This window comes from Bidens hawaiensis, unplaced genomic scaffold, assembly GCF_021521415.1.
Source record: "Bidens hawaiensis isolate Kalapana, Puna unplaced genomic scaffold, B.hawaiensis_p1.1 tig00028346_1, whole genome shotgun sequence".
NCBI lineage: Eukaryota > Viridiplantae > Streptophyta > Magnoliopsida > Asterales > Asteraceae > Bidens > Bidens hawaiensis.
The window spans coordinates 122669-135199 of record NW_027494632.1 but is presented as its reverse complement, the minus strand read 5'-3'; the positions used below and the strand labels follow the sequence as shown (position 1 = coordinate 135199).

The window sequence follows — 12531 nt, the reverse complement described above, 5'->3', positions numbered from 1 at the left end:
ACGAAGATAAAAAGGCGACGATTATTTGTATGTATCAATACTACTTTTTTCTATGTTTGAGTGGTTTTGATATTACATTGATTGTAAGCTTCAAGATATTTTTAATTGATTAAATTGTTAAAATCATCCATGATGTTTGATTACAATTTCTATTTATGTCGAAAATGTCTCTTTTTTACTTTGCATTTAGAATCATGAAGTTTTTTTGAGTCTTGCCATTTTAACAAATTCGCTAATCATGTCCATTTTTAATGCTAACTTAGGGGTATTTTGGACTTATAGATATTTTTTTATTATTTATTCCGTTCATGCCAAAGACAAATGATGTTGTATTATAACGATTAACTCTGTTTTAACCAAATCATGTCCTTTATAAGCCAATTGCACTGGACCAACACATATCATAATCAACTGAGTATCCATTTAAGTTGGCGGTAATAGAAAATATTTACTAACTTATAGTATCTAGAGTTTGCATGATATTTACGCTACTAATTTTGTCATTTTACTAACTTATTATTCGAGGTAGGTTTTACAAGAGTTTCTCCGATTTATATGTTTGGTGTTTTCCGATGCTTAATGATACACCATATTTTATGTTTTTGTTTATGTAAATGAGATGGCACGGTTAGAGCACATGACGAGTCCACATGAGTCATAAGCCAAATGGGTCCAAACAAAACGGGTTGTTTGAAAAGATTTTGAGTTTGATTAAGATTAAAAAAATATGGGGGCTATTAATAAAATCAGTCAGGTTGAATGAGAAATATAATAAAATAAAGACAAACAAGCATACCTTTAGTAAGAGGCTCGGAAGGTGTGATGTTGACAAACTTTTACCTCTATCCGAGTATGTGGATGGTTAATTGTCCCAAGTTATGTTGAAGCATGTCATTTTTGGTCAAATTATTTGATCTTTAGTATTTAGAATATTGTTAAGTGTGAGAATTGTGATTACAAAGATTTAAGAAGCTGTACCAGCATAAACTATATTTGGATAACACAATAGTCTTTGAATATATTGATTTAGGAGATTTTCAACATTTAAGGCGTTTTCGAATTAATTTTTTTCATGGGTGGTTTAACGAAACTCGTTATGTAAAGCTTAGAATTCATTTCATGCCACTAGTTACTCAAATAATAAAAACTTGACTTGAACATTCAAGACTATTTGATAAACACATAAAATACATTACCAATCGTGTAGTTTGGTCATATTTCCTTCTTCAAGATGACTCCCCATATAAAATCCATCTTCTTTAACCAACCAAACGCATCTTCGTTTTGTGAGAAATCCATATGGTGAGCAATATGTTATTAGAGAATTTCTGAAAACCACAAAAGATGTAATCTTTGATTGCCAATAAAAATGTGAATAAAATAAGGTATTGCCTTCATTGCAAAATCCCCAACTTTCATTGTTGTTTAAAGCAAGTGTATGATTTCCTAGATCATCATCACCAGATTGTACATGAACGGTGATAGGATTTTTAATTCCGTTATAAATAGAAACTGTATAGTAGCCACACAGTTTGAATTTTCTTGTGTTAGATATCAGAGTTGTTGTTTGAGTGTTTGTGATCAAAGACGCATTTGCTGTGATAAGAAGGTAAAAGAACACGAAAAATAAACTCTTCATGACTATCTTTTTTGTATTGGTATATGAGCATAAGAAACAACTTTGTTATATAGATAAAAAAAGTTGTTGTATAAGGAAAAAAATTGTTTTATGTCTTAAGTATTTGTATTTATTATATGTCTTGTTATAAGAAGATAGGTTTTAGCCGATAAAGAAATAGAAAAACTAATTAATTTTCTTATTAAATACAAATTAATAACTAATTGTAATTATTATGTCTTGTTTTAAGAAGATAGGTTTTAGTCAATATTTGTATTTATTATATGTATTGTTTTAATAGTACTTTTACCAAAATAAGAGCATTCTCAATTCATCCATCAAATTATGTGAGTGAGGTTTTTATAGAGAATGATTTAGGTGTTGTGAGTGAATAAAAGAGAATCTTATAATTTTTCTATATATTTGAAAAAGTTTATGTAGCACCCTTAAATTTTTAAATATTTTTTTAAAGTGGTTGACAGTAGATGAAAAATAAGAGGTAATGATAAAGATATAAAAAATATTATTTAATTAAATATTAGAGATAAACGTAGTGTTTTATAGTCATATTTTGGATTTAGAAATATGGGAAGGAATGTTAATGCTTTAAGTGACGGAGGGAAAGTATACACCAAAATGAACAATTTGAAAAGTATTTATCGAATTTGGTTTTCCTTAATGAATTTAGCCTTTATCACTCTCATTTGGCCATTCATTTTTAAATAAATAAATTTCTATTACAAATTTTTATATAAAAATCATAGATGAAAAAAAAAGTTAAAAATAAAACTTTTATTTTTTATGTTTTATTTCATTTAAAACAACAATATTAAAAAATGATTTTTGAAGAGAAAATTTCTTAATATTATTAAATAAACAAAATTTATTTTTTTTTAGTTTTCATTTGTCTTTTTTTTAATTACTTTATTATTATTACTTTTTTATATTCTTCAAATTTTTTTCTTATAGAGGATTGTTTAAAAATTGAATTGGATTTAATTTCGATATTGGTAATGATGTTGTTTACTCAAAATCAGTTAAGATAGCTATTGCACCTAGTACGATATTTGAACCCGTAAAGTTTACGATATCATAAAAAATATATTTTTTGAGTAAAACTCTGTTTTAACAATATTTAAACCAAAATGTCAGAAAAAATAATTAAACACAACAGGGAAACCATAAAAACAAATGTCGGTAGCATTTACAGACCCCAGTGATACCGATATTGATAAAATGTTCAGCCAAAAGTTGTTAGTTTGGTTCGTCATGGTACTGATAAATTAATGATACTCAAGTAGCTTATGATATATAAAGTAAATACTCTAGTATGAATACAATTTTGTATTTCATAAAATTTAAACCTGAATGTCCGAAAAAAAAAATAAACATTTTGCACCCCTAATACATATAAATGAAGCTCGAAGAAAAACAAATAAATAAATAAATAAAATGATATTAAAGCAATGAAAAAAACACAACACATGACTTTTATTTAAAATGGTTTTGATAATACGGGTATGTTATTCTAAAAAGAAGAACAAAAATAAGATTGAGTAAAAGGATTTATGATAAAAAAATGGCTTAAAAATCTAACAATAAATTAATAAAAAAACCATAACTAAAATAACGAACAAATTAAAAAAAAATTGTTTCCCACTCTTCCACGTTCTAAAAAAAACAATACTGAGAAAAAAAAAAGATTATTGTGCCTTTTCATTTATCATTATGTTTTTTTATTTATTTTTAATTTTAAATGTGTCTTTTTTTATTGATATTGTGTTATATTACTCAACATTGTGTTATAGTATACAACATTGTGTCATATTTTGCTCGAATGTATTATATTTTGCGATCTATTATGTTTTTTTTATTTATCATTTTGTTTTTTGTCTGTTGTCTTTTTTCTCGACATTGTGTTTTTTCAGTTTTATTAACAAGAAAGACGAGTTAAAAATTTTAGTTTTTTTTTTTTTACTTTTTTCGTTTTGATCTATATTTTGAGTTATGATTTTTTTTTTATTATTCTTGAACTCTTTAGGGTGTTTTTAGGCCACAAATAATTCTCATACTTATCATTTTTATCTCCCTTTGTATTTTAACATTTTCCTTAATAATACATATTTAAATATATAAATATAAGAGATAGTTTCCAAAAACATATTTTAAATGAAATAAAAAAATAAAAATAAAACTTAAGACTGCATTTAAAATTTATTGTAAATTTACCAATATGGTGACTCAAGTCAATGTTAATTAGCTTCCCTTATGTTCATTTCTTGATATATTGGTATTTTATGTAATTTTCTAAGTACAACTAGTCAATGACGAATTAATATGGCTCATCAAAATATGTAAAACAGACAAAATAGATATTAAATAACTCCCAATATATGTATTGAGTAGCGTATACGAGTATGGTTTTGATAATTGGTTTTGATAATATGGGTATGGTTATTCTATAAAGAAGAACAAAAATAAGATTGAGTAGAAGGATTTGTGATAAAAAAAATGGTTCAAAAATCTAACAATAAATTAATAAAAAAAACCATAACTAAAAAAAAGACAAAATTTTAAAAAAAACTTGTTTCCCACTCTTTACATTCTAAAAAAAACAATACGTAGAAAAAAAAAGATTATTGTGTCTTTTCATTTATCATTGTGTTTTTTTATTTATTTTTAATATTAAATGTGTCTTTTTTATTGATATTGTGTTATACTACTCAACATTGTGTTATAGTATACAACATTGTTTCATATTTTGCTCGAATGTGTTATATTTTGCTCGAATGTGTTATATTTTGCGATCTATTATGTCTTTTTTATTCACCATTTTGTTTTTTGTTTGTTGTCTTTTTTCTCGACATTGTGTTTTTTCAGTTTTATTAACAAGAAAGATGAGTTAAAAATTTTAGGTTTATTTTTTACTTTTTTTCGTTTTGATCTATATTTTAAGTTATGATTTTTTTTATTATTGTTCTTGAAATCTTTTTAGGGTGTTTTTAGACCACAAATAATTCTCATACTTATCATTTTTATCTTCCTTTGTGTTTTAATATTTTCCTTGATAACACATATTTAAATATATAAATATAAGAGATAGTTTCCAAAAACATTTTTTAAATAAAATAAATAAAATAAAAATAAAACTTAAGACTGCATTTAAAATTTATTGTAAATTTACCAATACGATGACTCAAGTCAATGTTAATTAGCTTCCCTTTTGTTCATTTCTTGATATATTGGTATTTTATGTAATTTTCTAAGTACAACTAGTCAATTATGAATTGACATGGCTCATCAAAATGTAAAACAGACAAAATAGATAATGTATAACTTCCAATATAGAGGAAATATAACTCAAATACCCTTATAACACATAACTAGTGTATCTCTTAATGAAATCTAACTAGGTTGCATCTATATATAATGTTAACTCTAACTTAACTAACAAGAAACCTAATAACCCTAACTTGGTCATTAAGCAACCCGTTAATAACTCCATTTATTTCTTGGGATGGGCCATATTATCGAGCCAAACAACAATTGAGACAACAACTCCCCCCCCCCCAATTGTTGTATCCGACTCACACCCTAGTTTCCGACTTGAAATAGACGGGTCTGCAACTTCACGCTTGTCATTCTTTTCTTGATTCTCCAGAGACATTTCTTGATCTCTTGCAGTGTTCTTTGAGCTCGAGTTAGCTTGAACAAACACTTGCTTATTTTGATCCTTAGATGTCTTTCCTTGGGCTTGATACTCTTTCTTGGCCGCACTTTTAGTTTCTTGAACAATCTTCTTTGGACTTTGAATTTTGGAACTTGGATCTTTTATTAAAATTTGTCGTGTACCAGTTTATCTTCTTTCACTTCAATTCTTAGAAGATCCTGACATGCAAATTTCTTCATTTCAAAGCTAGCGCGTTTACCAGGACTTGTTATTTTGTGGCTAATCTTGTATAATCGGTTCTTGGTCCTTATCACCTTCATCAAAAGTATACATGTATCTTCATTAATGGTTAGAAATTCATGCTTCATGTGAATCTCGCATCCACCTTTCGTTGCTTGACCAAGACTTAGGATATTACATTGTAAGCTTGGGATGTAATAGACATCGGTCAACAGGCGTTGCTCCTCCGTTTTTCCTTTAATTAAAACCGACCATTTTCCCTGAATATCAATACAAGATTCATCTTCAAACATCACCTTCCCCGTGACATGTTCATAAAAATACCTTTAATTAGGCATCATGTGATTCGATGCTCCGTTTTCGAGATACCAAACACCTTTCTCCGTCGCTTCGGTTTCGAAATGCTTTGGAATCACTTCGTCTTAATTCAAAAAAACCATTTCATGATCACGACTCATTATTAATAAAGTTGGATCCAAACTTCCGGTTCTATTTAAATTCACTTATTCCCTTTTCTCTTTTTTCTTCATACATTTGGGGAACATAGACGCAAAGTAACTGAATTCATCACAACGGTAACATTGAACATGTGATCTATCCTTTCTTCCCCTTTGACGATCATTGATTCTTCTTTGACCCTTCTGACTTGACCCACGATTTTGACCACCTCGGTTTTCACAACCATCTTGGTTCTTATCGTCCCAGTTTTTGCCTCGCCCTTTGTACATATTTTGGTTCAGATAAAAAGGACCGTTTCTTGAAATCATTAAGTCTCCCTGGTTATTGTTTTGGGTTTGCTCTTCTCGTATACGCTCCTCGTATGCCTTTAGGCGTCCCACAACATCGTCAAACCCAAAAGTTTTCAAATCAACCATTTGTTCAATCGAGTCTACCATTTGAATAAATTGTTTTGGTAACCAGTTAAGAAACTTCTTGGCTAACCGTGTTTCTTCGATTGTAGATCCTAGTGATGTCGCCTTAGAAGAGATTCCTAATAAATTGCTCATGAAGTCATCAACCGAACTCGAATCCTTCATCTTTAAAGGATAAAGCTCCAATAATAGGGTTTGGAGTCTTGCTTCCCATACTCGTTCGATGCCTAGATGTCGGGTATTTATCACTTCCCACATCTCTTCAGCTGAACCGAGATTGCCAACTTGCATAATCTGCTCTTCGGGTATAGATTGAAACAAGAGTGCAATTGCTATATTATCTATCTTTGCATCTACTCCTATTCCCAGTTCAATTGCATCCCACATGCCATAAACATTAAAAATAGCCCGGGTCCGCATCGCCCAAATCGTATAATTTTTCGAAGTCAACATCGGACATTGGAGCGTCGTCGGGTTACTACTAACACTACCCTTCGCAGGTTTTAATGTATTGCCCATGCTCGGCAGATAAATAAAACCTTGGTTAAAACCTAACTCGTTCAACCCGTTTAAAGAAACTATGAATCGAACCTTACTTGTCCAACTCAAATAGCAATCAACAAGATAGAATAAAAACTAAAACAAACTGTTTCGTTTTCCTTCAAATTCTTTCAACTTCAAAATAATTCAAGAATGTGACATTGACTTTTGAACCATATAACCAATCAAGCTAGAGATATCTTACTTTTTCTCCTTGTCTATTCCCAAAACAAAGAAGAAAAGGCACTATCACCATAACAGCTTCAAATCTTCAAGAGCAAGATTCGCCTTTATATCAAACCCGCACCGTTCTGATTATTTAAAAGAATGACGAACAGCCACGTTATCGAGTCAACAACTTTAATTGATGTGGTCGATATACTATTTATCAATCATGACTTTGATCAATAAACACCAAGATCTTAATCGCTCTAATACCAATTCAAGGGCGAATTGATATGGCTCACCAAAACGTTAAATACACAAAATAGATATTGCATAACTCTCAATATATTATAGAGGAAATACACTCAAAAACCCCTATTACACATAACTTGTGTATCTCTTAATGAACCATAACTAGGTTGCATCTATTTATAATGTTAACTCTAACTTAGCTTCCAAGAAACCTAATAATCCTAACTTTGTCATTAAGCAACCCGTTAATAACTCCTTTTAATTCTTGGGTTGGGCCATATTATCGGGCTAAACAACAATTGAGCCAACAACTAGTAGTTGTCTGGCTGTGCGTTGCGGTGACATACGGCTAAGAAATAAATGCTTTACGAAGTCCTTAAGCGGGCCGGGATCTCGGCAAAAAAGGAAGCCCCGGTGAACTTCTTGACCGACCCTTTAGATGGGAGATCAACCCTACGACCCGCTGACATTCTTGTTTTTGGATGGGAATGAGGTAAGCACGCGTGCGTTGATTTGACAGGTGTGTCCCCCCTCGTTGGGCTATGGGACCACGGGTTTGTGGTGGGTCAAACAAGGCAGAGGCGGGTAAAGTAGCTAAGCACGAGAAAGCTTTCCTTGAGAATCAGCATGTGTTCGTACCGTTTGCTTCTGACACCTTTGGCGCTCTCGGCCCTAAGGCGGTACAGTTCCCTAAGCGGGTTCAGCAGGTGGTAGCAGTAACTCGGCTCATGCTAAGGGGAACGTTGTTTTAGTAGAGTAGGGTTTGCTATTCAGAAAGGGGGTAGCGGTGCAGCTCGTTACCCGTCTATCTGCCGTTAGTATGTAATTATCTTTGTTTTAAAGTTGATTAAAATGATATATCAACTAACTAAAACTGAATTGTAGTGGAGTTCCTTGTAAAAGAGTACCCTAGCTAACATCTACATTAGAATTCTAAATTGTTAGCAAACCTCAAAAAAAACTACCATATTAATCTACTTCCCAACATTAGTTATCCAAAAAGCAACATGCATTCAACACTTTAAATTCAATGCAAAGGAATTAATCCAAAAGAACAATAAAAACCTATACAACATCTAAAGACCTGGCCCCAAAAGTTTTTGTTTTCCCTTTTTAAAAAAAGTATTTCTAAGCTAAACTTAGAAAGTAATCAAACATTTCGAAAGCGATAAGCTAAACTTAGAAGTGACTGAAAGAAAGCAATCAAACATTTCGAAAGCGATAATCAAGTAAATAGAATGATAGTTTGACAAGTGACAATTTAAGAGGCCAATAACATACAATTGTCCATTTCATAAAACTACTTTTTGGGAACATTAATATATTTCTCTAAAGCAAAATATTGATTGACGCATATAGAAAGCAATAATTGTCACATGCAGCAACTTATCAACTTGGATCATAAAGCAGAAGGTTGAAGGTTTAATGGTTATAACAACGTTTCTATCTAATTATGGCAAAAGGATTTTACTTGGGAACATGAAATGCTTATAATGCATTCAACAACCTGTCAAGAAATATAAACCAATGTCTTCATATTAATTTCAAACAGTTTCAAGAAATATAGAACTAAAAACTGCATGGTCTTTGCAATACAAGGAGATTAAAAAACAAAAAACTATAGAAAGTAATGATCAAACTTAATTGAGAGAATAGGAACAAGATTGGATTGGCAGTGGCTTTTAACCCATTAATCAGAGAAAGGGTTTTTTTTGTGTATTGTGCTTGTTTCTTTCAACAACCCTCGTAATATAACAAAGGAGAAAGCGGCCACCGACACCAAAAAGCTTCCTCTCCAAGCTAAGCCCACTAAGAAAAGACAGCCCAGTGAAGATCAGGATTTGCAGCTATTGATATAGCTGCGTTATTATCACAATGTAAGGATACAAGAAGATCTACGTTGACTTTTAACTCTTTTAATAAATTTTTTATCCAAATAATCTCTTCAGTACATGCACACATAGCCCTGTACTCGGCTTCAGCGGATGAGCGGGACACAATCAGCTGCTTCTTGCTTCTCCAAGCCACACGTTATTCGCCAAGGAAAACACAGAAACCTGTTACAGACCGTCGAGTATCTAGGCACTTAGCCCGGTCCGAATCAGAGTAACCAGAGATATTAAAATATGCCCCCTTTTTGAATAAAACTCCCAAACCAGGAGCTTTCTTTAAGTATCTTAATAATCTCAAAGCAAGTTGTAAATGAGCATTAGACGGTTTATACGTATATTGACTTAAGAACTGAACCGTATAACAAATATCTGGTCTTGTATGGGAAAAATATATTAATTTCCCAATTAATTTTTGATACCCGGTAATATTTGTTAAAAAAGATTTATCTTTATCACATATGTTCATGACAACATAATTTTGTTCTATAGGAGTGTTAGCCGGTTTGCATGCACTCATGCCATACTCAGCTAACAACTCCATATAATATTTTCTTTGAGACAAACAAATTCCTTGGTCTGACTTAACAACTTCAATACCCAAAAAATATTTAAGTAGACCCAAATCTTTAATCAAAAAATACGTTTTTAACATTTGTTTAACTTCATCAATAGCAATAACATCATTTCCAGTCACTACAATATCATCAACATAAACAAGTAAAATAGCAATCACAGATTTTTCAGACTTAACAAACAAAGGATAGTCACACATAGACTGGGTAAATCCCATTTTTAACAAAGCAGAAACAAGTTTAGCATTCCACATTCGTGGTGCTTGTTTTAAGCCTTATAGAGACTTAACAAGTTTACACACACGAGTATCATTTTTTGAGAAATATCCATCAGGCAATTGCATATAGACATCTTCATGTAATTCACCATACAAAAAAGCATTATCGACATCTAATTGAAACAAAGACCAATTATTTTCAACAACCAAACTTATAACACACCTAACAGTAACCATTTTAACAATCGAAGAGAATCTCTCATCAAAGTCAACTCCTTCTCTCTGGTTGTAACCCTTAGCTACTAAGCATGCCTTATATCGATCAATTTCACCATTGGATTTATATTTTATTTTATAAACCCATTGAAAGCCTATAGCTTTTTTGTCATTAGACAACTCAACAAGTTCCCAAGTATTATTTCTATAAAGAGAATTCATTTCATCATTCATGGCATTAACCCAATTAGTATCCTTTGAGGCTTCATAGTAATTTCTAGGCTCAACTGTTTTGTTGAGACTAGACACAAAAGAAAAATTCTCAACAGATAAATTAGAGTAATTAACCACCTTTTCAAAACCATACTTTACTTTTTCTTTAACAACAAAATCACTAAGTTTTTTTGGTAAAGCTGAACTCCTAGAAGATTTTCTAAGAGGAGGTTAAATAGGAATACCCTCAGAAGAGCTTTTTCACTTTCAACTCTAGGTGAATCTACCTCACTAGTGCCATCTCTAGAGCTACCGGATTGTGAAACATTAGTTTCATCTGAAGCCCTAGAGTTGCTACTAGGCTGCTGATCCTCACTAGAGTGATCAATGTGCACCCCCACATCATCATCGGGATTTACATCATTTAAGGAACATTTGGAAGCATCTTCATCATACAAATAAAAAAAATTAAATTATTTACAGATGAGGATTCATAATTTTCAAAAGTTTTCCGGGAGTCATTATTTTAAAAGGAAAAATATTTTCATAAAACTTCACATCTCTTGAAAAAATAACTTTTTTATTATCTAAACTCCACAACTTATAGCCCTTTTTTTTATTAGAATAACCTATGAAAACACATTTCTCAGACTTACTATCAAACTTATTATTACCATTTAAAATAGTACTAAAACACAAGCAACCAAAGTTCCTTAAATGTAACAGCGAGGGTTTAAAACCAAAAAGACACTCATAGGGGGTTTTACCTTCTAACACAAAGGATGGTGTCATGTTAATAATATACGCAGCAGTTAGAACACATTCAGACAAAAAAAATTAGTGGAACATTCCCTTGAAAAAAAAGTGATCTAGCAACATTCAATAAATGCTTATGTTTTCTCTCCACAACATCGTTTTGTTGTGGAGTATAGGTACACTAGGTATGATGAATCACACCCTTGTCTCTAAAAAAGTCTGAACTTGACTATTAACAAACTCAGATCCATTATCACTTCTGATAATCTTAACTGTTTTATCAAACTGAGTTTTTAACAAATAAAAAAATGTCTCAATATTAAAGAAAACTTCATCTTTATTTTCATTAAAAGAATCCAAACGGCCCTTGTATAGCCATCAAAAATAGTTAGAAAAAAATCTATAACCTTCCTTACTTTTAACTCCATAAGGACCCCATACATCAACATGTATAAGGTCACCTATATGTTTAGATTGATGATCACTCAAAGGAAAAGGTTCTCTGTGTTGTTTAGCCATGTGACAAGTTTCACACGGATAGTCATTTTTCTGAAAATTAAACTTCAAATCAGTTTGTAAGACATTTAGAACATTATCAGAAGGATGCTCTAGCCTAGTATTCCACATATTTAAGGTATCAAAATTACTTAAGCACACCTGAAAAGAGCTAGACCCATCACCACAAAAATAGAGACCATCAACTTGATTACCAGTCACCAGGATTCTCCTTGTGAGTAAATCCTGAAGATAACAATTATTTTCATCATAGATAACTTTAATCTTACTATCCTTAGCAAGCTTATGAACAGACAATAAATTCACATGATACTCAGGAACCACAAGCACATCGGTTAAAATAACATTTTCACTCAATTTTATACTACCAATTTTAGACACTATCGCATTGAACCGTTAGGATGTTTAACAGTTACATTAAAGTCAGACACATTTACTTGATCAAACACATTTTTATCAGATTTTATCAAGTGTTGGTTGGCACCTGAGTTACATAGGGATGCAAAGTTACTAGCAAAACAGAAAACTCTATCACTGAAACTACTAGCAGAAAAGGAACCAAGAGGTTTAACAGGTTTAACAACTTGGACACCTAGTCAGGAGTAAGAGAAGTACCATAACTACAACCTGATGGATCAGACTTATGTTGAACAACATTATTAGACACAGCAGATTTATTAGATTGATTATGTGGTTGACCCCCTCTGGTTCTTGGTCCCGGGGGTACCCAACAATTTCAAAACATCTTTCAACAGTGTGCCCAAACTTATCGCTGTAAGGCCCCGTCACCG

The 12531-nt window shown here is 31.5% G+C and overlaps 1 protein-coding gene across 1 annotated transcript; it reads right to left on the bottom strand.

Moving 5' to 3' along the window:
• Positions 1–6031: 6031 nt before the first annotated feature.
• Positions 6032–6919, bottom strand: LOC143576926 (uncharacterized). The gene has a single exon (XM_077060902.1). The coding sequence runs from the start codon at positions 6917–6919 to the stop codon at positions 6032–6034; it is 888 nt and encodes a 295-aa protein (XP_076917017.1).
• Between the last annotated feature and the right edge of the window lie 5612 nt (positions 6920–12531).

Coding starts and splice junctions, on each gene's coding strand:
- LOC143576926 (XM_077060902.1), bottom strand. CDS start 6,919: ATGGGCAATACATTAAAACCTGCGAAGGGTAGTGTTAGTAGTAACCCG.